General features: G+C 57.2%; 1 protein-coding gene across 2 annotated transcripts in view; it reads right to left on the reverse strand.

Moving 5' to 3' along the window:
• Positions 1-22: 22 nt before the first annotated feature.
• Positions 23-25,369, reverse strand: part of LOC102447113 (yjeF N-terminal domain-containing 3) — a 57,729-nt gene continuing 32,382 nt past the window's right edge. For both annotated transcript variants that reach the window (XM_075902802.1, XM_075902800.1), the window contains 5 exons: positions 23,996-24,104; positions 9,576-9,686; positions 6,032-6,145; positions 2,756-2,906; positions 23-2,275 (listed from right to left, as the gene is read on the reverse strand). In XM_075902802.1, the coding sequence (XP_075758917.1) occupies positions 2,076-2,275; positions 2,756-2,906; positions 6,032-6,145; positions 9,576-9,686; positions 23,996-24,104 (685 nt within the window). In that variant the 3' untranslated portion in view covers positions 23-2,075. The remainder of the gene's footprint in view (positions 2,276-2,755; positions 2,907-6,031; positions 6,146-9,575; positions 9,687-23,995; positions 24,105-25,369) is intronic.

A 25,369-nucleotide genomic window follows, 5' to 3' on the forward strand; every position in this document is an offset into this window, starting at 1 on the left:
GAACAAACCCACAGGCCTCGGATGGTTTGCCGTCCCATCTTTATTGGCCGCATTCTCCCGCGCCGTCCAGTGTGCGCGCCCACGGCAAAGCTCTCCCGGCGCAGAGCGGCTCAGCGCAGGCAGGCGCCGATCCCCACGGGCCCCGGCAAAGCACGCGGGGCCCTGTTTTCCCAGCCTCCCCCTGCACTCGTGGCCGTGGATCATCGGTAAAGCGGTGGAGCGCTACCCACCCACCATTCCCCTCGCTCGGCCTTCCCGGCCGCACGGGACCCCCAGGGGCTGGATTTGCAGTTTGCCTCCTGCCCGTGGCCCTGCGGCGTGGGCGGGTCAAGGAAGGAGCTGGAAAATCCGCGTCCACCCTGCGCATGGGGGGCTGGATCCGAAAGCAGAGCCCGTGCGGGGAGTGGCCGAAGCATCGTGGGCCGGGAGGCGGGCAGCATCCTCAGGCAGAGCACGGCCCAGCAGAAGAGACCAGGGAAGCAAACAGCTTGCCCCCCGTTGAGCCTGAATTTAGGGGGGAGGTTACGGACTTGTTCTTGCTTCCACTAGGATCAAGGACAAAACTCCCCTTGGCTGCCATGGAGGGTGCTGGATCAGACCCTGTGTGGGTCACCCCAGGCCTTACCTTAAACACTACAGGTGTGGGAGGGGGGGCACTGAGGGCTCCAGAGGCACCCCACCCCAGACCAGGCAGTAAACAGGGCATCCCTCGCTCCGCTGCAGCCCCCGTGCGCCAGGCCGTGGTGCCTGTGAAATCCAGCTCCCAGAAGGAAAAGAAGTAGGGACATCCACGGGACAAGCGGGTCTGGGCAAACAGCAGCTCCTCTCTCGCTGGGGCTCGCTATGGGGCGGAGGGGGGCGGCTCACAGGTCCTACGCACTGGTCTGTTCCACCCGCTTTACTGGGCTTCCTACTTCCGAGGAGATTCCGCCCCGGCCAGGTCCCGGGGGCGAGGCCGAGGGAAGGGGATGCCAACACCAAAGAGCCGCTTCTCTGTTTCAACGCCCGGGGAGCTGCCGTGACCCACCAAGAGCTTTCGCTCCGAGCAGGTGGAAGAGGAGGCGGCGGGGGAGGCGCCTGGCCCCTGGAGCTGTCCCGGATCAGCAGAAAAATGCAGATTTCTCCCCGCGGGGCACAGCCGCCGGGCTGGGAATAGCAGCTTTGGGCAGATACGTGCAGAGGCCAGCGGGGACAAAGCCGCCTCCCTGCTGCGGGGGGAATCGCTCCCCGACCCTTCCTCTCCCGCCACCAGCTTTGCTCTGATCTTTCCATGGCCGGCGGCCGCAGGGACTGGCCAACAGGCTTCTGTTTACAAAGGGTCCCTGTGAAATGGGCATTGATAACCCCCCACGGGTGGATCCGGGCAGGCAGCAAGGGGGAAGGCCTGGGAGGGCAGATGGGCTGAGGATACGGTTCTCCCGGCCATTTAGCCTCGCCCTGCCTTTGAGAGACGCCTTGGAGGGACCCCTCCAGCCAGGCGCTCACATCGGTGCCTGTCATTGGGGTAGCAGCAGCGGTGAAAGTAACTTAAAAGTTTTTTTACAGGCGCTGTCCTATTGCAACCCGGGTCCCTGCCCGCTCTGTAAATAGCTCCCCGCTGGCTTTCGCGGCAGCTCAGCCAGTTTCTGCTGGAGCCGTGTGCCAGGGTACCCCCGCTTGCTTTCACCTGTGCGTATTGGAGCCCCCCCCCCATCGCAGAACCACACGGTCGCCTCTGTCGTTTCACAATTCACCAGTGCTGTAGGCTGAGACGCCAGGGGCGTGGGACCCACAGGAGGGGAGGGGCCAGGTCAGCGCTGCCTTTGATCCCGGGGGCACCCCCCCCCCCAGTTCACATGATCGCGGTGGCCTGAGATACCCAGAGAGACCCCATCCGCAGGCGCCCTCCCTGGAAGCTGCGCGCCCGCCGGATGGGAAGCCGGGCCCCGCAGCCGGGACGCGGCGTCCCAGCAGGGAGTCGCCCGGCTGTGCAAAAAAAAATACAAAACACTTGCAAGCCTTTTCTGCGTGGAGGGGCTGGGTGGCCGATCCGCTCCCCTTCCCCGCCCCTGGCCAGCTCCCCTCCCTGCCCCGCCCTAAAGCGAAACCACACACTCTGTGCCGGGGTACTCGGGCAGGTTGAGCTCAAATTTCTTCTGCACGTCGTAGGGCAGGAAGCGGGCGGCGAGGAAGTGGTGCCTGCCCAGGAAGCGGGTGGCGCACTGCTTGGGGGCAGCCAAGGAGACCAGCATGTCGGGGCTGATGCCCTCGCTGTTTCCCGCCTCCACGTCCCACCCTGTTGCGGCAAAGGAGAGAACGGAAAGATCAGAGGCGAGCGGGCGCGGAGCCGCCGGGGACAGACAAGCGAGGGATCCGTGTTCCGGGGGCTGAGCTGTTCATAATCTCACCTGCCCCGCATCCTCCTGGTTCCCTCTTTTTTTCCCCCCATCCCGAGGTGGAATAAATTTTGTTCTGTGCACTGCAGCCTGTGCAGATGTGCACCACCCATTGAAACGCAGGCTGCCAGCGAATTAGCCAGGCAGCATTTGACTCTCTCCCTGGCGCCCACCCAAGCGCTCAGCTTACGGGGAACACTGTGTCGCTCAGAAGCCCCCAGGGCAGTGTTCCCTGTACGATGAGTGTTTGTGCCGCCGCTCGGGAGAGATGCAAACGCTGCCCCGGGGATGAGCAGCGCCCACCGCTCGCTTTTCGTGGTGCACATGCCACATCAAGTCCAGGCCCTGCAGAGTGTGAGCGGAGACACGGAGCTGCCCACCTGAGGGCACGTCCAGGCTGATGATGGGGATCCGGATCTGCTTCAGGGTGGCTAAGATGCTGGTGTACGGCTCCTGCACCTCGCCCGGCTCCGCATCAGCTCCCAGGATGGCGTCGATCACCAGGTTGTAGGCATCGTTGATCAGCTGGACCTGGAGGGGGCGGGACAGAGTCAGAGACCCCCCCACTCTGCCCCACACAGGTCCCCCAGCGCCTGGTACAGGTCCCCAAGCCCACCAGGGGGACTGAGTTCGCACGGTCTAGTACACTAGGCTATAGACTCACGATCCTGGCCACCTCGCCCCCATGTTCTCCCTGTGCGGCCTCTCACGCCCTATCCCCCCTGGCTGCCGGACTCTCCACAGCCCCGTCAGAGCTAGGGGCACGTTTCCTCCTGCTCTGGGTGCAGCATGGATCAGCAAGCCTCCCCTACAACGTCTCCTGCGGCACTGTGGAAGGGTGGCCAGCAGGTTCCTTCCAATGTTTTCCACCCCTGTGCGGAATAAATGTTGTTCCGTGCACCGAGGCCTGTGCAGATGTGCACCACCCACAGACACAAGCTGCCAGCTGTGGGCACCTTGCTAATCAGCTGGGAGGCGTTTGACTCTGTGCTGGGGGGTCGCTCATGAGATCAGCTTGCAGGGAACGCTTGTGGCAAGACTTTGGATGAGAAGGAGAAAAACCTCACAGGGCCTTCTCTACCCATCCGTCACCCCTCCCCCCCCCCCACACCCCACCTCACGCCCTGGAGACAGAGAGAGGAACCAGCTGCCATCCCACTTAGCTGGAAACCTCTGCCTGGCCCAGCACTACCGAGCAACCGCTACTAACAGCCCTGCCAGGCCGTTTGTGGCTCGCCACCTCCTGCAGAGTGGGGGTTGGACCATCCCTCCAGGGGTTGGGGTTCGCTGCAGGAGCTGGCACAGAGTCTGGGGGGGGGGGTGCCCAGAAGTCCCTTTCAGAATCTCCACCTCACCCTCTGGCCCCAGCACTGACGATGAAATAAAACCCTATTCCTTAGCCAAGCGTATTGTTCTTCTCTTTGGTTTTCATTCCCGTGCGGAATAAATGTTGTTCCGTGCACCGAGGCCTGTGCAGATATGCACCACCCACAGACACCCACAGACACAGGATCCCAGCTCCATTCTGGACTCAATAGGCTTTTGGGGGCCGGCCTGGGCACCTAACCCCCGTTTGGAACGTTGTTTCGATGGGGAAAATGTGTTCCGAGCCCAAGAACTGACTTACAAAGGAGCTTTAGGAATGCAGCCCAACCCTTAGCTGGGTTTGTCCTGTCCACGCGGCTTGTCTCGACGGGCGTTCGCATGGGCGGCGGGTAATGCAGGCAAGGGAAGGCTTTGCCTTCCTGAAATTGACTACACTGCCCCAGCATCTGGAGGAGCCGGAGCCGCACCATGCGCTGCCTGGCTGCCAAAGAAAGCCAGGCCACATGGTAGCTGGGGTTGGGTGGGGCTTGGTGGGGGAAGGTTGTGAAGGGGCGTGGCCTCAGGGAAGGGTGTGGTTTTGGGGCAGAAGGGGCGGGGCTTCAGCTGCCTTCCCCAGGTGGGCCCAGGGTTGTTTGGGTGGGATCGGACACGTCCGTCCAACTGGCTGTCGTCACAGGGTTCGGTTAGAAGCTCTTGCCCCGGCTGGCGTGACACCAGGAGACAGGGCCGTCCAATGGGCAGGATAAAGACCATCAGGCCACAGCTAAGTGCACGGAGGTGTGTGGCTGCTGCAGTTTGGGTTGGGAAGTGACGACTAATCCCAGGCACAAAGCAAACTGCAGGGCAGCAACGTGGAAATTCCTCCGCCCCGAGTTTGGACTGCACACACCGGCTCTTTCAAAAAATTGCCAGAGGATCTTTAATGAGGCCGAGGACCTCAAAGGAAAAGACACAACCCCTTCTCGTGAGGGTTTCTCTTTAAGGCCTGACCAGAGGCCTTGGAAGAAAGGTGAAGAAATCTCTAGGTTAAAATCAGCAGGCCTGGTCTCTCGGGTCTTTCTAACATCCAGGACATCAGAGCGAAAACCTGCTGAGCTGGCCAGAAACAAGGTCTTAAAAAACCCTCCAATTTACAGGGTTGTTATTTTGTGTCCTGATGCTGAACTTCTATGGCACCACTTAAAAAACGCTGCCCTCCCAAAAAAGGAGCCAGGTTGTAAAATTGGTTTTACATTGAACCTATTTCCGCGTATTGTCGTAGTAACTAGAAACGGCTCCTGCGGTACATTTTCTGAGCCTGCTACTGACGCTGGGGCCCAAACCCCAAAGGGTTTTAAAGCAATTGCTCCCGGGCCGGTGGAATGGAGGTAGGCGGGGCAGTAATTTGAGGTCACATTCCTTAAACGGAGACCGATGGTTAGAAAGGAAAATAGCTGGCGTGTTTGTTTGGGATGGAGGAAATAAGACTCGGTAATTCCTTTTCCAGCAGCGAGCGGACGGCGCTCTCCCTTCGGAGTTTCTGGAAATGCTGATGCTCGGATCAGATGCCTCCGCTAAAGGCCATAACCGTCCCCGCATGGAATACACCTCAAATCTGGTCTGGATCAGTGTTCCCTGTAAGCGGAGCGCTTCGGCGGCTGCCCAAGAGAGGTTCAAATGCCACCCAGCTGATTAGCAGAGTGCCTACCACTGGCAGCAGCATGTGTTTCTATGGGTGGTGCACCTCTGCACATGCCTTGGTGCACAGAACAAAATTTATTCTGAACACAAATGGAAAAATTGGAGGGGACACTGGTCTGCGCCCTGCTTTCCCCCAATATTAACAGCACCCTATAATCTCAGACTTTGGCTCCTCTCACGCCTGTACTAGACAATGGGAGGTTTAACCTGGAAGCCCCTTCTTCTTCCTTCTAGCTGGTATCGAAAGAACGGGATGGAATTATGATAGTTAATGATTTGCGTTGCCATAGTTCCAACAGCTCGCGTCACAGAGCAGCGCCCTCTGTGCTAGGCACTGTACAAACTCAGAGCAAGAAGACAGTCTCTCCCTCAAGGTGAGAAACACCATGTTATTTAAGCCCTTTGAAATCTGCTGCCTTCCAGCTGCGGGGTGACAGCTTTAACCCCCTGAAGCACTTTGGCTGCTTAGTGTGGGTTACTCATGGCAGGCGCAGGTCTCTGACATGGCTGGAGCACGCATGCTCTGCCTCTGAATGGGGAACCCCTCCCCCGGGATGGCTCAGCCAGCGGGAGGGGCAGAGTAAAGGGGAGGGGAATTGTGCACACACACCCCACATGAGCACGCCCCCTGCCGGCCGGCCGGCGCTCACCTCCGTCGGCAGGTACGAGAGGAAGGGGATGTCCATCTTTTCGCATTGGGTGGTGAAATCCCGGTACAAGGAATTCAAGGAGCGTTTGGGATAAAAGATGGTCGGCTCGTACTCCTGAGAGAGGGGGAGAGGCGAGAAAGTTAGAAGCCGCCCCAACACGCCCCTCCCCACCCCGGCCCCTTTCTTCCTCTGCCCCACCTGGACTGGCACCTGCCTGCAATCCCCATCTGCCTCCATCCCCTAGTATATTACAGGGCCGTGGGCAGAGAGTAAATCCAGCCCTTCCGGCACCCACCAGAGAGACACCCCCTGCCCCGTTCCTGGTGGGTGCTGGATCGGGACTAAGCAAACGGCTGCTCTGGGGGTTATTTGGCTGGGCAGCCCACTCGGAAAGGTTGGCCTGGCAGGGGGCTACCGGAGGGAGGGGAAGGGAGGTTTTCAGGCTTCGGGGAAGGGACGCAGGACTCCTGGGTGCCACTGGAAGATGCAATGCCCCGGGCAACCTTGGGTGAGGCACTTTGCCCCGATCACCCCACAGGGAGAGTAGGGAGACTCCTGCCCCCCCCCCCCCATGGGCGCTGGATTTAAAGCACTCGGGGTGAGGGGGGCAGGGTGTAGTGCTAACACCATGGTGCCAGTTTTTCCAATCAGACTGTGTCCTGGCCGTGCCCCAGGCTGCCCCAGACGCATGGAAATGGGCCACCTGCTGGGGACATTTCCGGCACACGGCAGGCAAGTGGCTGAGCTCTGCCTTGAAAGCAGGAGTTGGATCTAACCCGCTGGCAGGCCCTAGGGGGAGGGCTCCGGGGGTTGCGGGAGGAGGTGTTCCTGGTGGCAAGGCCCAGGTGTCTCCTCCTGGGAAGCCTGGCAGGGGTCTAGCCAGAGCAGGAGCAGCCCTTGGGGCCCCTGACTGGTGGGAGATGATGAGCGCTGAAGAAAGGCAGGCGGGAGGTGTGAGCCGGCGGCCAGGGAGACGCTGCGTTTACTCCCATGCGGTGTCTGCAGCTGGTCCTGCCTGGCTTTGCACCATGCCGACTGGCCGTGCTTACAAGAGACTGCCACACCGGGGAAGTGGGGGGGGGGGGCAGATTCCCCCGTCCTGACCCAGGCTGTGAGAGAGCAGGGAAAACAAGCCACCCCTGAGTTACCGGGACAACGAACCCTCTGGCCTGCCGGCAGCGCCCCTGGCTCCCCCACACCCTGCTGCGGTGACGCCTGGCAAGGAGAGAGACACCCGGAGCACGGAGCGGAGCTGGACAGCGGGTGGCCCTCGTGAAATGCCTGCACCAGCCTCCTGTCTCTACTGCCGCACCCAGCAGCGTATTGCCCCCCACTGTCCCAAAGCCCGGGTCAGATAGATCTTGCTGCGGATCTCTCCATTCCCTCTGCCCCACCTTTCCCACCAGATTTTTGCTGGGAACATCAAAACGGCCAGACTGGCTCAGACCAATGGTCCATCCAGTCCAGTGTCCTGGCTGCCAACAGTGGCCAATGCCAGGTGCCCCAGAGGGAGGGAACACAACAGAGAACATCAGATGATCCCTCTCCTGTCACCCATTCCCAGCCCCTGACAAACAGAGGCCAGTGACACCATCCCTACCCATCCTGGCTAGCAGCCAATGATGGACCTAACCTCCATGAATCTCTCTAGCTCTTTTTTGAACCCTGTTCAAGTCCCGCTCTTCACCACATCCTCTGGCGAGGAGTTCCACAGGTTGACTGTGTGCTGTGTGACGAAAAACTTCCTTTGGTTTGTTTTAAGCCTCCTGCCTATTCATTGTATTTGGTGATTCCTCGTTCTTATATGGTGGGAATAAATCAATCACTTTTCCTTATTCTCTTTTTCCACACCAGTCATGATTTTATAGACCTCTATCATATCCCACCCCCCTTACTCCTCTCAGCTCTGGTCTTCACCGCTCGGCCCCTTATGCACTGACATCCGTTAGCAAATTCCCTGCTGTTTTGGGAGAGGCTTCTAGCCCGGAGCGGGACCCGGCTGACGCACTCTGGGTGCAACCGTCTCGACAAGGGTATTCACTTCCCTTCAGCCTGCTGTGATGTCTTGGCACCTCAGGCACCAGCCCTGTGCCCAGCCCCTGGTACAGGTGATAGCACCCTGCGAGGGTCACCCGCCCATTCCTAGAGGCCCCAGGGAGCAGAGCGGAAATGAAAGCAGCCTGGGGGTTGCTCTCATTTGCGCCGGGGAGCGGGGGTGTTCAGAGCATGGTAAGCACAAGGATGGCCACAGCTCTTCAGCCGCCGCAGAGTCTCACCCCCCCCCCCCTCCCGTGCCTGGGGAGGGAATGGAGCTGCTGAGAATGGAGCTAGGCTGCCCACTGCCTTCTAGAGCCAGGCTATCACACCTGCTCCGCTCCCGCAGGCCCTAGACTGTATTCACCCTCTCCACCCAAGATCCACTCTGGTTAGCTGCCCTCGGCCTCTCCTGGTGGCCCTAGGGCTTGGGCAACAAAGGAGTGCTACTGGGGGGTTAGTCCTGGGGAAAGGTGCCTCTGTCCCCGCAGTGAAAGAGGGGGACTGCCCCATCCTGCAGCTGGGAACAAATAGATGAGGGGAGGGGGCTAGTCCCTGTGGCCTACTAAGTCCTGGGTCTCTCATTGAGGGCCTGCCCAGGGCCTGGCTGAGTTTGCGTGGTGGAGGTTCATCCCCCGGGGTCCCCAAACAGCCCCTGGGTGAGTCGCCCGGGGCCTGGCAAAGCTGAGGCCAGTGCCAGCACCGATGCAGAACAAGGATCCATGGCAGGTCCCCATCTTGGCCGGGGGAGAGTCCCCGAGGAACGCATGAACAGGAGCGGGTCCCCGGAGGAACCGAAGAGCCCCACTGCCCCGGCCGCGAGTACGAATCGAGGCGCAAGTCTCCTCTTGCTTCCCCCAGCGGAAACCAGGAGTAGGGCCAATGGGGGGAGAAGAGAATCCGGCCACATGCCCAGCCCGCACAGGGGTTGGGCAAGGGGAACAGTCCGGGCACCAGGAGGCAGAGTTGTTGACTCGAGACCCACAACTTGAACTCGAGTCGGACTTAAGTTGCCTAGGCGGCTCGACTCGAGACTCAACTCGGGTTCATTGTTTGTGACTTGAGACTCGACTTGAGACTTGCTAATTTTGTTAAATCGACTCGGTGAAAAAATTGTCCGAAAATGCCGCTGTTGTTAGTAACAAACCTCCCACAGCGGCGATCGCGGCCCCGCCTCCCGGCTGGACTACTAGTAGTTAGCAAGTACGGCAAGTACGATTTATGTTAATAAATGAAAACGGATAGTGATGATTGTTATTTATCGATATCGATGGCTTGTACAAAAGTGACTTGACATTTTTTAATTTAAGACTTGAGACTCGACTTGGGACTTGACTCGAAAGTTACTTTAGAGACTCGAGACTCGACTTGAGATTTGAACGGTCGTGACTTGAGACTCGACTTAGACTTGACAATGACAACTTGAAGATAACACTGCCAGGAGGCCTGGAGAAGAGTGACCCAGGACGGTGCCGGAGAAAGAGGCAGGGGCTCGGTGGAGGATACTTACGAACACCCGCAAATGCCGTGCGCACACCAAGCCGATGGCGCCGTTTTGATCGGGGCCGCACACCACAAGCACCGTAGGCTGCTTCCGGGGGAGGGAGGGCAGCGGGAACACCTGCAGCGCAGAGAAACACAATGGGATCAAAACCCCGGCCACGTCCCTGAATCTGATCTCCACCCCCGCTCCCAAGGTAGGAACAATTTTGCCCCCCTCCTCCCCATCTCTCTCAGGCCTTTCTTCCTAAAGGTCCCTAAGTCCACAAGCAGAGAGAGGAAAAAAACTGCATCCAGGTCTGGAATGCAGCCACCTCTGGGTTGGAACACAGCTGGTGTTTAACAGGCCACAACAACGCCTTCCCCCCCCCCTTGGAATAGGTGTGGAGAAGGGTGCTGTATCCAGATAAAACTGCAAGGAAAGCACCGGCTGGAATTTAGCCAGGCCACCAGGACTGCCACCCCAGCGCGCTCAGGGAAAGCCAAACGTATCTGAAAGACAGTGATCCCCGGAGCGCGGGACCCCGTGAGCCCTCAGGATGGAACACATCCGTCAGCTGGAAGTACCCCATCCCTGCAGCTCGCGGCCTGCGGGCCATGATGTAATCCCAGCCCTGGCCAGCTAGCAAGCGTGTCGTGCGCGCGCCGAGCCCATAAACAACGCAGCTTTCTTGTCGCTGCGAGCTAGGGCGCCGGTGCAGAGAGAGCTTGGCAGACACCTGCCCCTGTCTCCCTCTCCACTGCCTTGGTAGAAGAAGCAAAACCAGTCTGAAAATACTAAGCGGCACAGAGACCTCGTATTTACTTTTTCCTGCTCTTGGAGTCTGGCTTCTGCTCCTATCCAAACACAGGACACAAGCAAACTGCACACGCTATTTCCAGTCTCTGACATCCTGAACATGCTTTTCGGTACCTGTGCCCTGGCTGGCTCCGCGTTCTTTGGCCGGGACTCCAGACTTTGGGCATGCCCGTGTTTCCGAAGTCTCCTGGCTCCAGGAGCAAGGGAATGTCATGGGGAAGGAGGGATAGAGACTGAGAGAAGATGCTGCTCCAAGAACCCCCCCCTCGTTGGGACTGGAAACCGCACCTTTCAGCCAGGGGAAGTGGAGTTCAGGAACAGAGCTCAGGGAGCAGTTCATCGGCAAGTCTGGATTTTTTAAAACATTGTGGTGGGTCGAATCGAAAACCTAGATTTTGGCAAATCAAAAAGCTGGGGTGGGGGGAATGAGTTCCAGGTCCGACACCCTGTTTTGTTTCGAGTGGGAGGTTCCCTTCCCCCCCTTTTAGCTTTTCAAAAAATGAAATGAAAGGCCGTTTTGAAACAAAGAATGGTTTTGAATGGAAAACATTGGAAACTTTTTGATTTTTCCAGTTTGTTTTGAGGGCTTTTTTCTACCACCAAAACATGAGCTGAAGTTGGCCCTAATTCGCAAAACAGTTGGGTGTCATCAAATCGGCAGATTCTGTGGAGAGATGTTAAGAACATCGGAACACACACACTGGGTCACACTAAAGGTCCATCTAGCCCAGGATCCTGTCTGCTGACAGCGGCCAATACCAAATGCCCCAGAGGGAGGCAACAGAACAGAGAAGCATCAAGTAATCCCTCTCCTGTTGCCCATTCCCAGCCCATGACAGAGGCCAGGGACACCATTCCTACCCATCTTGGCTATAAGTATTGATGGACCTAACCTCCATGCATTTATCTAGCCCTTTTTTGAACCCTGTTAAAGTCCTGGCCTTCACCACATCCTCTGGCAAGGAGTTCCACAGGTTGACTGTGTGAAGAAAAACTTCCTTTGGTGACCCCTAGTTCTTATGGGTGCATCTACACAGCACAGTTATTGCGAAATAACAAATGTGAGCATCTACCCAGCAATTCCGTTATTTCGAATAACGGATGGCTTATTTCGAAATCTGTAAACTGCGTTCCATGAGGAATAACGCTTATTCCAAAATCGCTATTTCGGAATAGCAGTCATGTGGATGCTCCACTGGTGCTATTTCGAAATAGCTCCTCCCCACGGCCAGTCAAAGTAATTACTCCCCAGTGCTTCCTGGGGCTCTAAATCAAGGTAGCACATCCACATTCAGGAAGTCTGTCTCGGACTAATTTTGAGGTTTCCCTGCAGTGTAGACGGGCTCTTTTGAAATAAGCAGTTTCGGGGAAAAAATTCCAAAATCGCTTATTTTGCAATAAGCATACTGTGTAGATGGACTCTCTGTTATGGGAACAGTTTGGGTCAAAACGCTTCGCTCAGTCCATTTGGGATGTGCCCAGCAGCCTGGCAGGAGGAGGGAGAGTGAATCTGGTTCTCACGGTGCATGATAGCATTAGTGAAGACAATGCCGCCTCATGTCACATCTAGGTAAACTGAGGCATCCCTGCAACTAAGGGCCTGGTGTCCAGTGAGTGTTGCGGGCTGCTTGGCTCCTCTAGGTGTTGATGGTAACACTGGGACTCAGGCTCTAATTGCTTTGCAAGGAAAGCTGGCCTTGAGGAAGACACTGGGCTGAGATTCTCTGCCACAGATGAACTGGGTGACCTTGGGCAAGTCACTTAACTTCTCTCGGCTTCATCTCCCACTCTGTCCAAGAGGGACTAAGATGTTTCCTTTCTCCCATGGGCTGGCTAGTTAGACTGTGAGCGCTCGGGTTGGAGATTGTGTCTCCCAGTGTGTGTGTGCAGTGTGTCACAGCAGGGCCTGGAGCTTAGCTGGAGCCTCAGATTACTCCTGCATTACAAATAATAACAACCATCCACAGCTAGAGAAATACAGAGCAGCAGCCTCCAGAGCAGGCTGCTCCCCAGAGGCCCAGCCAGCATGGCGCAGCTGAGGATCCCACCACAGAGGTCAAGATGGCGGTGACCCCAGGATTGTGGGAAACAGAAGACTGAACAGGACAGATTATTACCTGCCTGACATCCAGAGGGGACTTCCGGCTGGGAGGAAAGTTCAGGTTTATTTCTCCTCCTTAGCACCGGTAGGGCCTTGTCTCCAGCAGGGGTCAGTCTGTAACTGGGCATAGTGAGAGGCAGCATGGCCTAGTGGCTAGAACATCAGCCTGGGAAACCACTGATCGATCCCTGCCAAGTCCCGCTGGGGTGTCTCTGTTCCCCATCCTAGCCTTTGTCTTGTCTCTGTAGATTGTTAGCTGCTCGGGACAGGGCAGCCCCGATATATGTGCGGCCCCTGACTCAGGGGAATCTCGTCTCTAGATGATGTTAGCTTGATGAAAGCCTCCCTCGGGGATAAAGCAAGTTACTCGGTGTGGACACAATCTGGGGCAGGGACTGTCTGTGTTCTAGGTCTGTGCAGCACCCAGCACACCAGGGGCCGGGGGCATGCTGGGCTCCTAGGCCCTACTGCAATGCTCTAACACAATGACTAGAAATCAGTCCATTGAACGCCAGTGTAGAGGAAACGCACAAACAGTCCTCCTGCTGCTGTCCTACAATGCACCACTCCCTGGCCATCTGGTCACCTTTCTGCACTCCGCTGTCCAGGGGCCTGGCTGAAAGCCACCTTGGCTGTGCTCCTAGCTCCAGCACGGAGCTCACGTGCTGACCGTTGGCAGAGCACTCCCAGGCAGCTGCTAGTGGGTGGTGGCAGCGGTGGGATAAGCCGACAATTCTGGATCAGGCAGCAGGGAATGGGAAGTGAGTGCCTGAAACTGATAAACCCTAGAGCCCAAGAGTTTTGTTTAAATGTGGAACATGGTCTGCAGTGTTCCCTCTGGTTTTTTCCATCCATGTGGAGAATAAATTTTGTGTTATGCACCAAGCTACGTGTGGATGTGTACCACCAGTAGACACACATGCTGCCGGCGCTCTGCTAATCAGCTGGGCAGTACCTGAAGCTCTCTTGGGCAGCCGCCCGAGTGCTCAGCTTACAGGGAACCCTGACGGACTGGGGGAAAGGGGAGGGTTGAGGCAAATCGTGGGCAGGAAAGCAAAGATCCGCTTCTAACTATAACCTCATTGGCGGCTGCTCTTTGGAGGATCCCGCATGTTCCCAAGCAGTCTCCTCTCTGGAGCTACCCTAGGGGCTGGCTGGGCACAAACAGCTGGTGCTTTGAGGGGGTTTAATCGATGTCTGAAAATAGAAGGGGCCGGTTTTAAAAATCCCAGCGGCTGGAGGGTTTGCTTCTAAACAAACAGCCCGTTGCAAGGGCCAGAATTAATTCTGCAGCTCAAAGACAGCAGCGGGAAGTGATTAGAAAAGCTGGGCTGGGTTGGAAGAAATATTTCTCTGGTACGCTATAGCCCCTGTCCACTAGCGGCGCTCCTCCAACAGAGGAGTGCACTCAATGCACCCGTGTTAAATTTTCCTCCATTAACGTAACTTGGATTTGGACAATGCAACCTTAGACCTAGGGGTCACCAAATGAACAGGGAGCAGGTTTGAAACAAACGAAAGGAAGTAATTCTTTATGCAACATACAGTTAACCTGTGGAACTCCCTGCCAGAGGATGTGGTGAAGACCAGGACATTAACAGGGTTCAAAAAAGAGCTACATACATTCATGGAGGTTAGGTCCATCGATACGTATTTGCCAGGATGGTGTCCCTAACCTCTGTCAGGGAATGGGAATGGGTAACAGGAGAGGGATCACTTGAGGATTCTCTGTGGCTTTCCCTCCCTCTGGGGCACCTGGCATTGGCTGCTGTCAGCAGACAGGACACTGGGCTGGATGGACCTTTGGTCCGACCCAGCGTGGCCATTTTGATGTTCTTATGTGTGTTTGACCAAGGTCCGGAGGGGGGGTTGCTAACCAGGTGTTTCCAAAGGAGCGTCTCTGTAAACCGAACTGTTTGGTCGCTCCCGTTAACGCAGCAAAGGGTTGAATATGGAGTCCTTAAAAAGGCAACGAGCCTTAACATCCGCCTGCTTGTCCCAGGGCACATTTCTGGGATGACGGAGGCGGAGGGGAGGGGTATGGCATCACTGGTACCCAAGGCCGGGGGAAGCCCGGGCAAATTGTAGAATCACAGAGGATTAGGGATGGAAGAGGCCTCAGGAGGCAGCAAGTCCAACCCCGGCTCAAGCAGTCAACAGACCTCTGGCACCGTGGGCAACCTCCAGGCTCCAAAGCGCTGACCTCGTACTGCCCAGGACCGAGCAGGCTTTGTGCTGCCTGCATCCCTGGCACAGGGAGACTCTCAGGATTACATCCTGCAGGGCGGGAGGATGCCGACGAGCCAGCGGCATTCCCGGCTGGGGGCTGTGAGGAAGTGGGGAGTTTGGGGGGGCTCAAAGAGGGGGGGTTGCATGCAGGGGGGCACGCCATGCCCGGATGTTACTGGTTTAATGTGACAAAGGGCGGGAGTTTGTTGTTTCAGAGACAGCCCAGAATTGGAGCCCCAGCGTCTCGGTACCCTGGTGACCCCTGCTCAGAGGACACGGCCGATTCTGGCCAGACGACAGACAGTGGGCATCAGAGGGGAGACCCCGGCCACCGGCCCAGCTGATCCCAGTGAGGGGAGAACATTGGACGGGGAGGGGGACGGAGAAGAGGGGCCCAAGCGACCCTGTTATCTGCCAAGAGGACAATGGCCAGCGGAGCTGGTTCCTGTGTGGCCTAGGGGATAGGGCGCTCGCCTGGGGAGAGCAGGGTCATGGGTGTGACTCTCGCCTCCCCCTGTGTCGCATCAGGACAGGCTGGGTCCAGGGAACAGCCGGGCGGCCCTGGGGCAGGAGGGATATTGGAGGCTCTGTTGGGAAACTAGGGGCTGTTTTGTGGGGGGGGAGGGACTGAGAGCAGAGCAGGCAGGACTCAGCTGGCTGCAGGGGAGACTGACGTGGGGGCTGAGGGCCCACGTGACTGGCCTGAGGGATCCTTTGCTGTGTTCAAGGCTCACTAGACCCTCCTGTTTGGTGCTGGCTGATAGTTGCTCTGGGCTGGAGAACAGGGGGGCACCGTTCCTGCTGGGAGGGGAGGCCCTGGGGGTCCAGAGGGAGGGGACCCCCCAAGGGGGCTCATGGAGGAGGCAGGCAGCTGAAGGCCCTGAGAGGCAGAGGCGGGGGGGCAGACCCCTCAGGTGAGAGTGGGCCCCCCCACAAGAGTGGGCCCCTGAGAAAAGGCAGTCTCTGCCACGGGAGTGGAGGGGGCTCCCCGACAAGGGGCTGTGGCCCTGGGGGTGGGGGGGGGTCCTGCCCAGGAGCAGAGGGGCCAAGTGTGGGCATGACCTGAGAGCCGTGTCAGGTGCATCTCAGCGGGCCCAGCGACTTCTCTCAGCTCTCACTCCCCACACAGCGGCCGTCCCAGCCCGCAGCCGCATGTCGACTTTCGACTTTCCTCTTGCATGCCAGGCCCGGCGCCCGGGAGCCTCAGCGCCCAGGAGGAGGGATCCAGGAGTAGCCAGGAGGCAGCCGGCCCCGCTAGCAGGCGCGTTAATAGGGCCCACTCCGCAATCGCCTGGTTTAGCGGGGGCCGTCCGAGCCGTAGCCGCTCTCTGCCAGCAGGCTCAGAGCCAGGTCAGCAAGTCACGCCGGCTGCGGGAGCAGCACCCAGCACAGGGCAGGCCAGAGCGGGTGCAAACAGGGTGGACAGGCCGGGCCCCCCTGTGCCCACCTCCTGCAACGGCCTCTCTGAGCAGGGCCCGGGCTTGGCGTGTCCAGGGCAGCCGGGGCCAGGTGGGTCCGATCTTACGTGGTGCGGCGCTTCCTCTTCTCCCACCCAGGCGGTGGTTTGGGCAGGGACCAGACCGGATCCAGGCCGTCCAGGGAGTGAAGCAAATGCCCCGACATCTCTGGGCAGCGGTGGGCCTGTCGGGGCTCTGTGTGCAAGCCGTGAGACCCTGGCTTTGCCGCTGCCAGATTCCGCTGGCTTCTCTCCGGGGAGTTTTTCCCGACCGGTGTTGCTGACGCGACACGCGCAGAAAGCCAGGGATGCACGAAGGGAGGGGCGGGCTCGTTGCGCACAGTGGCGAGAGAGCCGGGTGCTGCCTCGGCGGCCAATCACAGCCCCACTCCGGTGCCATCGGCAGCGCCCGAGGTGTCTCGGCCCGCGAGCGCAGCCAGCCGCACGGCCCGGTCCCGGGAGAGCAGCATGGGTCCGACGCTTTCGCAGCCTGCTGAGATGACGGAGGCCGCTCGTGTGGCTCCCAAACGGGTCTCTCTCAGGGGGTTGCAAATTTCACCCCCAGCCGAAGAAAATCGTTGATGCCGCGACCCGACGGAATGTGACTGCGGTGTGGGCTGCAGGGTGGGGCGGAGGATGGGCGTTGGGGGGGCGGAGGGAGCTCCAGCTTTGGCAGGGGCAGGAGGGGCTGACCTCGAGCGGTTCCCGGACAGCAGGGGGGCTAAGGCAGCTTCCTGCCTCTCCTGGCCCCGCAGACCCTGTGCGCTCCCCACCCCCCACCTATAGCTGGGCCTGCTGCGGCCACTTCTGGGCACAGTCTGCGGGGCAAAGACAGACCGGGAGCTGCCTTCGCCCCCCCACTGCTCACCTGAGCCCCCTGCAGTCACGAGACCCAGGGCCTGACATTCCACCCCCCTGTCCGGGGGGGTGACCCCTTGTCGGAAAACCACTGGCCAGGTTGCCCATCGCTGCCTCGGGAGGTCCCACAAAGCCCGCAGATCTGGGCGTCCGGGAGGGAGTGGGAAGGCCCCAGGTGCAACAGGAATCAGGCTCGTGTTTCTACTGCCGGAGCATCATCTCCAAAGCCCCCCCAGGGACCAGCCTCCTTGCCTGGGAGATCCGCCAGCACCGGCTTGCTCTAACGCTCCCGGCCAGTGGGTGGCACGGCGCGGGCACTGGCTCCTGGGGGGCGCCGCCTTTGGGGAAGTCTGCCGCTGGCCTCGGCAGATGCTGCTCTCCAGGTGGTACCCGCCCTGCGATCCCTCTCTGCTAACAAACACAGCCAGGCCTTGGCATCCACCGCTCGGCTCTTGTTAACCATCCCCCCTCCTCTGCCCAGCCACAAGCGGGGGCCAGATGGGGGTGAGGAGCCCACCTGCCTTCCCCTGGCTGCTAGATGGGGAGGGAACCGAGCCTTGTTTTCTTCCCTCGCCAAGCTCCCTGCTGCGGGAGGCCTGAGTACAATCTGCTTCTAAAGCCACCCGATCCCCATGCAGGCAGCTGTCTTCCTGGCCTAGGGGACTGGGTCCCCCCCATTCGGCCACTGGGAAGAGGGCATTGCTGCTGATTGGCAGAGACGGGTCTCTCTTGCCCCTCCCGTGCTCAGCCTGGGCCTCGGGACGGGAGAGTCTTTTCCCCTGGAGTGAGGAACCTCCGATCCCATTTGTTTGGAAAGAAAACGAAACGCCGCACTCCCGCACAAGCCGTCGCACCCAGATGAAATAACCGACGGTGCCCCAGGCATCCAAAAACAACAGGAAGAGGAAAACCAGGCCGGGGAATGGATCCGCCACCGTCTGCTAAACGTCCCTGCAAACCGCCAACCGCTGACAGCGCCTGCCACGGCTCAAGCAAACCTCTGCAGCTCGGCGCGTTGCAGCCAGCAGCTCACGGACACAGGGGTGTGTGCCAGGAGCAACTGGGTGCCAATCCCAGCTCTGACATATGGGAGCCCCTCTCCGTGCCTCAGTTTCCCCATCTGGACCGGGAGGAAGCTGCTGCCAAGCTTCCTGCAGACTGGATGCTGTTGAAGAATAAATCACAACGACGGTGACGGTGTCCCCTGGGTGGATTATATTCGCGCGGGATGGTAGCGTATAGACCGGGGTGGCCAACCCATTAAACGAAGAGAGCTGAAACTGCAGCGGAAAACATTTGAAGAGCTGCATTGGAATTTTTCAGTTTTTGAGCAATTTTTGTTGAGGAGGGGGAAAAAAAAATAAGGACGCTGCCCCTTTAAAAAACAGGGCTTTTTTGCCACATCAGGCTCCCGTCAGCTGCTGTCATCATCATGCCAAACAGCTCCCTTACCCCGGTGAGCACAGGAGCCGGGGGTTGGGGACCGTTTCTAGGGGTGCAGGGGCAGCTTCATGAGCTGTGGGGGGGGGGGGGCTTCGCGAGCTGCACTTTAAGGGTGGAAGAGTCGCATACGGCTCACGATCCAGGGCCCGGCCATCCCTGGTACAAACGTTTAAACACTTAAACCGATAAGCTTGACGTTGCCTGTGTGGCGTCTTGTCAATTGCGACGGCACAAGTTTTATTTGCAACAAATTGCAGCCGAGGCAGAGCCTTGAATCGGTCCGGTGAGCACAGTTTCTGGTCGGCAGATCCAGCTGGTAGCTCAGAAGACAGGCACAGTTATAAAACACCACCGCCCATGAATGCCGCGCAGGCCGACTGAGTTTTCAGACCCTCGTGCTGAACGGCCAACAAGCTGGCCTGCCTCTCTGACCGTGCTTGACATTTTACCACCTAAGTCTGCTGGATCTGGTGCGGCTTGTTAGCACAGCCGGATTCTCAGTCAATATTTGCGTTCTGTGTCCTGGTTAATAAGCAAGGGGTTTGCCGGATGATCCATAGGTTGGGGGAAATCTTGTGCTAGCAGATGCACATTAGTGTTACAAATGCACCAGCAGGAGGCGTCCCGGTTGATGGACAAGCAAAGCAACTCATCTGATGAAAACAAGCAGTCCCGTGGCACCATGCGGTGTGTCCACATTGTCGCACGTTGCTCGAAATAAGCGACGCACCTTGAGCTACACAAATGGCATAGCTTCTTTCCGAAGAGCCTCTTTCGAAGTTTGGCGCGGTCTACGCAACGCCCGATTTCAAAATAGAGTGCTATTCCGAGGCTTCTGGGATATCGGAATAACCAGCCCGTTATTTCAAATGTATTCTGAAATAATGGGCTTCCTGTTAAGACGTGAAGAAAGCTATTTTGGAATTACGAAATAGCACTGTTGTGTAGATGTACCCTTAGTACGTCTAGACTTCAGGCTTTTGTTGACAGACGTTTTGTCGACAGATACTGTTGACAAAGCTTCTGTAGACAAAGAGCGCCTAGAAGACATCCAGTTCTGTCGACAAAGCAAGCCACTTTGTCGACATGACAGTGTAGACGCAAAGGACAGTGTAGATGTAATAACGCCTTCTGTCCACAGAACTCTGTCGACAAAAGGCGTTATTCCTCGTAGAACTGCTGAGTTCTGTCGATGTTATGTCGACAGAACTCAGCGGCAGTGTAGACGCAGGTATAGTTTTCTCAACAAAAGTCCACTTTTGTGACAAAACCCTGTAGTCTAGACACAGCGAGACAAACCAAACTATATAAAATCATGAGCTTTTGTGGGTAAAACCCACTTCCTCAGATGAGCTGGAGTGGAGATAACAGAATCCAAGAGATATATAACTACAAAAAAATACCTGTCAGTTGTAGGAGCGGTGCTAATGAGGCTAATTAAGTAGGCTGGATGTGTGCTATACTTAGCTTGTGATGTAAAAATGCAGCTGTTAAAGGCAAGAGAGACTGACTTTATAATACAACATCCAGCTAATGTCTTTGTTCAAGCCCAGGGGAACAGTGTCGGATTTGGAGATGAATAGCAATTCCGCACTCTCTCTCTGTAATGGGTTAGTGAAATTCCTTTGCAGAAGAACAGCTACTTTTAAACCTATGATTGAGTGCGGAGGCCGGTTAAAATGTCCCCCTAATGTTTCAGTGTGTTATCATTTCTGATGTCTGACGTGTGTCCATTTATCCTTTGGCACAGAGACGGCCCGGTTTGGCCAATAGACATGGCAGAGGGGCATTGCTGGCTCTTAGTGGCGTGTATCGCATTAGAGGCTGTGCAGCTGTCTCTCATGGCAGCCCATGAATGAGCCCGTCCTGTCTGCCATAAGCACTGCCCTGGAATTTGGTAGAGGGCGGGGTTTGGAGACCGGATATAGGGTACACTCTATGTAGGGCTGCTGAGCAGAAAAAGCAGCCAGCTGGAAGGCACAGGATCCAGTGTGGACAGGATTGCTCCACATTGCCTGGGCAGGAGGCGTGGCGGGGGGAGATGCTTTTCCAAACTCGTGCTATCACATGCACAATGGGTATTTGTTACCCCACTTCACCCCACTCAGCTGGTCTCTGGTCAGTTTACACCCACATGGAATTTTCCCCTCTGCTTACATCACCTTTGAATCCGTGAAGGAAACACAGACCTCGTTCGATTTCCGCTCTGGTCCCTTCGCACTGCGCTGCCGGGGCAAAGGGGCTTTCGGGTGGGTCCCAGGGCCACGTACGGCAGCAGAGCGGCAGAAAAGGGGCTGAGAATTACCTTCACGCTCCCGCCTCTGTCTCAGCCCCTGCTGAGCAAATTTGCTGCGGAAATACCACGAGCTAAATATTTATGAGCTGACATTTCGCTCCTGCACGCAAACCTGTTCCCGCAAAGGCCCCCTCGCACACGGCCTCGGGTTTTGCTGCGTTCAGGTGAAAGCGGGAACCAAAGGCTCAGATGTGGGGGGGCGGGAGTTGAACCAGTTCGGCTGCCAGCCCAACGTGAGAAGCCACAGTGTCGCGCCGCATGGGAGTTTGCGCTGCAGCGGTGAGGGGGGAGGGGGAACTGAGTCACCCACCCACCTTCCAGGCGCTTGGCACGTCGCATCCCTTAGGGAAGCCGGGAACCCTCAGCAAAACACCAGACAGCTCGCTCCACGCCCCAGCTGTCAGCTGTTAAGCATCTGTTGTGTCAAGCCCTTTCAAGTGTGTTATGGAGAGGGGCCTCACACCCTGGCTCCTGGTAGATTTCCAATCTGGATCATTGCACATCCAGGGTACGTCGACACAGCAACATTATTTCGACAGAACTGAGTCCGCCTCTACATAGCAGGATTTCGACAGCCTGTCAAGTTGGAGGACGGCTTACGCCGACTCCTGCAACCCTCACTGCACGAAGAGCACGGGAAGGCGGAGGACAAGGGCTCCGTTTCGAAATCGGTGCTGTAGAGGCGCTCCCGATTTTGAAATAAGCCACGCAACTGACGTAGCTCAATTTGCATCGCTTATTTCGCAGTAAGCCCTGCTGTGGAGACACAGCCCCAGTCTCCTCCATCCCCACGCCTCCGCGCCCAGCCTGTTCTTTCAATGGGAGGACGGTCGGCTGCCTCTTTTCTGGCCAGGTTGGTGTCACTGTGACGTAGTGGGGGTACCTTGCTGGTTGCTAAGCTTGGGTTGCGAGTGACCTCCACTGGCTGCAGCACGGCCCAGCAGGGCAGGGGATGAGTCATTATGCAAGGGGGCTTCGAACCTGTCTGACCAGTGATCTCCAAGGGAGCGGAACAATGGGAAGAAAGGGAGTGGAGCCCTGGCTGGGGGCAGAGCTGGAAGTGAGTGGTTTTGTTTCTGTCTGGGAGCATGGAGGAGACAGCCTAGGGAAAGGGGCTGGAATTTAGGGGCCCAGGCTCCCCCATCTCAAGGGGGGCTGAGGCATCCTAGGCCTGCCCTGGAACCAGATGACATCTGTGCTGTGCTGTATCCTGGAGAAGCAATAAACTCCCTCTATTTTACTGGCTGGTGGAGTCTGTCCGTGCCATTACGGGGGTGCAGGAAACGGGAAAACCCCAACAAGTCATCACAGTCACTCCATCTGGCTCCATTGGCATCCAGATGATTTACACCAGCTGAGGAACCGGCCCTTTGGATCTGGTGTAGCGATGCTGTGCAGCTGCCATGCTCTGCCCCAGAGGTGGGCGCATGTCGGCAGCTGGCAAAGCAATGTCTAGCTGCTTTTCTCATGGGATCTGGTGTTCCCTGCAGTTTCCTCGGCACAATGGCCAACTCGCAAAGCAAATCTGCATGGCAATAGCCGTGCGGGGGTTACCCCAGTAAGGGGGAACGGTGCCAGGGCCGCAGTGCGCGCTCAGGTCCTGACATAAGCCAACGCTTCCCGAAAACACTGGCGTCTGCTGGACAGCTCCCGAGACCAGCTCATCCTGCCTGGAGACACCACGCCAGGAGCCTCCAACTCAAGCACTTCCAGGTCCTGTACCAGATGGGAACGGCCCTGAAAACAACCCGTTCCGAGGTGCTCCTGGGCTTCCCATCATGGCTGGCTCCATGGAAGTGGAAGACGGCAGCACTCACTGGTCAACGGCCGTGTCCGTTCCACGGCCCTCTTTGAACCCGATCCAGCGAGGACGGGAGGCCTAGGGAGACAGGCCAATCCTCGCCTACAGACAACCCCCTAACCTGAAACCAATCCTTCCCAGCAGCCATCTCAGACACACTCCCCCAGGAACCCACCGCTGCCACCAACTCTGTCCACACATCTACACAAGCGACACCATGCCAGGACCTAAGCACATCAGCGACCACATCCGGGGCTCAGGTAGCTGCACAGCCTCTAATGCGATACACGCCATCAAGTGCCAGCAACGCCCCTCTGCCGTATCTATTGGCCAAACTATTGGGACCGTCTCTGCGCCAGAAGATTCATGGACACAAATCAGATACATAAGAACATCTAGACTGGGTCAGACCAAAGAACCATGTAGCCCTGTCTGCACACAGTAGCCGATAAATACATCTTCGAAATGGTAACACCCCCAAACCTGCAGGGAACATTTTAACCTGCCTGGGCACTCAGTCATGGATTTAAAAGTAGCCTTTCTTCAACAAAGGAATTTCACTAACCCACTATGTTCATTTTTTGAGGAATACAGGCTCTGTCGAAAAAGGGTTTATTTTCGACACTTCCGCGTCCAGACTGCCGGGTTTTTTTCCCCAAAAACTCCATTTTGAAAAAAAGCAGCGGCCGTGTTTATGCTAATGAAGCACGGGATATTTAAATCCCAGCTTCATTAGCAATTTCGACGGGCTTGATTTGTATCCCTGTGTCGACAGAGGGATGCCGTCTAGATGTAGCCAGAGAGAGAGAGTGCAGAATTGCTATTCATCTCCAAATCTGACCCTGTTCCCCTGGGCTTGAACAATGCCGTTAACTGGATGTCGCATTATAAAGTCCGTCTCCCCTGCCTTGAACAGCTGCGTTTTTTTAATCAAAAGCGAAGTATAGGACACATCCAGCCTACTTAATTAGCCTCATTAGCACCGGTCCTACAATTGACAGGGACTTTATTTGCTGTTTATATTTCTCTTGGTTTCTGTTCTTCCCACTCCGGCTCAGCTGATGAAGTGGGTTTCGCCGGCGAAAGCTCAGGATTTGCTCTATCTTTTGGTGAGTCTCTTGGGTGCATTGCTTGTGAAGTTGCGAACTAACCCGGCTCCCCCTTTGAGGCGTGTGCGTTCGCCTGGGGAAGGCCCTGTTGTAATCCCTGTTTTGCTGGCCAAGCCGGGGGCTGTCCCTGCAATGGAGGAGGAAGGAAATCACCCTGTCCTTCCTGTGCCTCTAGCACCAGAGTAGGGTCAGGAAGGGGGACGCTGGTAGAAAAGAGGCGGGGAGAGGGAAGGAGACCCCAGGAAAGGGAGCGCGTTGGATAACAGCGCGCCGCGTGCCGGCCAAGTCCCTGGCTTGGCTCCCAGGCTCCCCCAGAGCTCCAAGGGGAAAGCTCTTACCTTGGTCACTGCCATGGCACAGGCGTGGCCCCAGATCTCAATCAGCTGCTGCCGACCAAACCTGTAATCTTCCAGCAGCTCTTTCTCGATGGCCTCCGCCTCCTCGCGGCTGCAAGGCAAGAGGCAGACGGGCTATGAGACCGCAATCCACTCCCCACCCCGGCAGATTGCTCTTGCCCCTGTACCCAGGCCTCCTGCAATGAGGTTTAACAGGTAGTTCAAAATGGGGCTTTATTTCCAATGCCCGTTTCACTGACACATGTAAACTCTGGCCGTTATTCCGGGCTTGTAAATTTCAAAAAATGGCTCCCAGCTGGGAAGATACAAATCAAGCGTGGGATATTTAAATCCCGGGCTTGATTTGCAATTCCGAACGCCTCCATTTGCAGCCCTATTCCGAAATAAGCTACAACTGTAGACATTCCCTACCATACAGTGAGACTGTGCCGTGCTGTTTCATTCACTGGTGGTGCACAGTGCTGGCTCAGGGATTGGACAATGAGTGATCACATCTCTTGGGTCCCCTGGCTGGAGGAAGGGAAAACCAGTCCCTGTTCTCAGGATAATGCCAGCTGGTTTGTTACTCAAGTCCACCGGCCCCGAGACTGTGTGTGACGTAGTGGGGGGTACCTTGCTGGCTGCTATGCTGGGCAGTGGGTTGTGAGTGACCTCCACTGGCTGCTGTCTGTAGCACAGCCCAGCAGGGCAGGGGGTGAGTCATTATGCAAAGAGGGTCTCTCAACCTGTCCGACCAGCTACCCCCCAGGGAGAGAAACAAAGGAAGGTGGGATGCCGCCCCTAGCTGAGGGGCAGGGCTGATAGTGAGTTAGTTTCTGTCTGGGAGCATAGGGGAAACAGCCTAGGGAAGGGGGCTGGAATTTAGGGGCCCAGGCTCCCCCATCTCAAGGGGGGCTGAGGCATCCTAGGCCTGCCCTGGAACCAGATTACATCTGTGCTGTGCTGTATCCTGGAGAAGCAATAAACCCCCTCTATTCTACTGGCTGGTGGAGTCTGTTCGTGCAATTACAGGGGTGCAGGAGACTGGAAAACCCCAACGCGCCGTCACACTGTGCTCTTTGGGGTCAAGACACCAGGACCCTGGGCTGCCCATCAAAGTGCGAGCTGGTGCAAGCTGAGAAGTGGGCGGGGTGGTGTTCATTAATGCCATGGCACCATGTCTTCCCTCCGAGGCTCATTGCCTGTCACTGTCCCCGTGCAGAGCGAGTGTGCGAACGGGTTCCATTCTAAGCAGGTTGTGTTTCACGCTCACTTTGCACGGGAAGGAAGGGGGGTGTCACTGACAAGCAAGGTGCCAGGCAACAGAGAGTCGTGAAGTCATCCTGGAGTTTTTAAAAACAGGTATCAACTCCTAGC

This window comes from Pelodiscus sinensis, chromosome 19 (assembly GCF_049634645.1).
Source record: "Pelodiscus sinensis isolate JC-2024 chromosome 19, ASM4963464v1, whole genome shotgun sequence".
Lineage (NCBI taxonomy): Eukaryota > Metazoa > Chordata > Testudines > Trionychidae > Pelodiscus > Pelodiscus sinensis.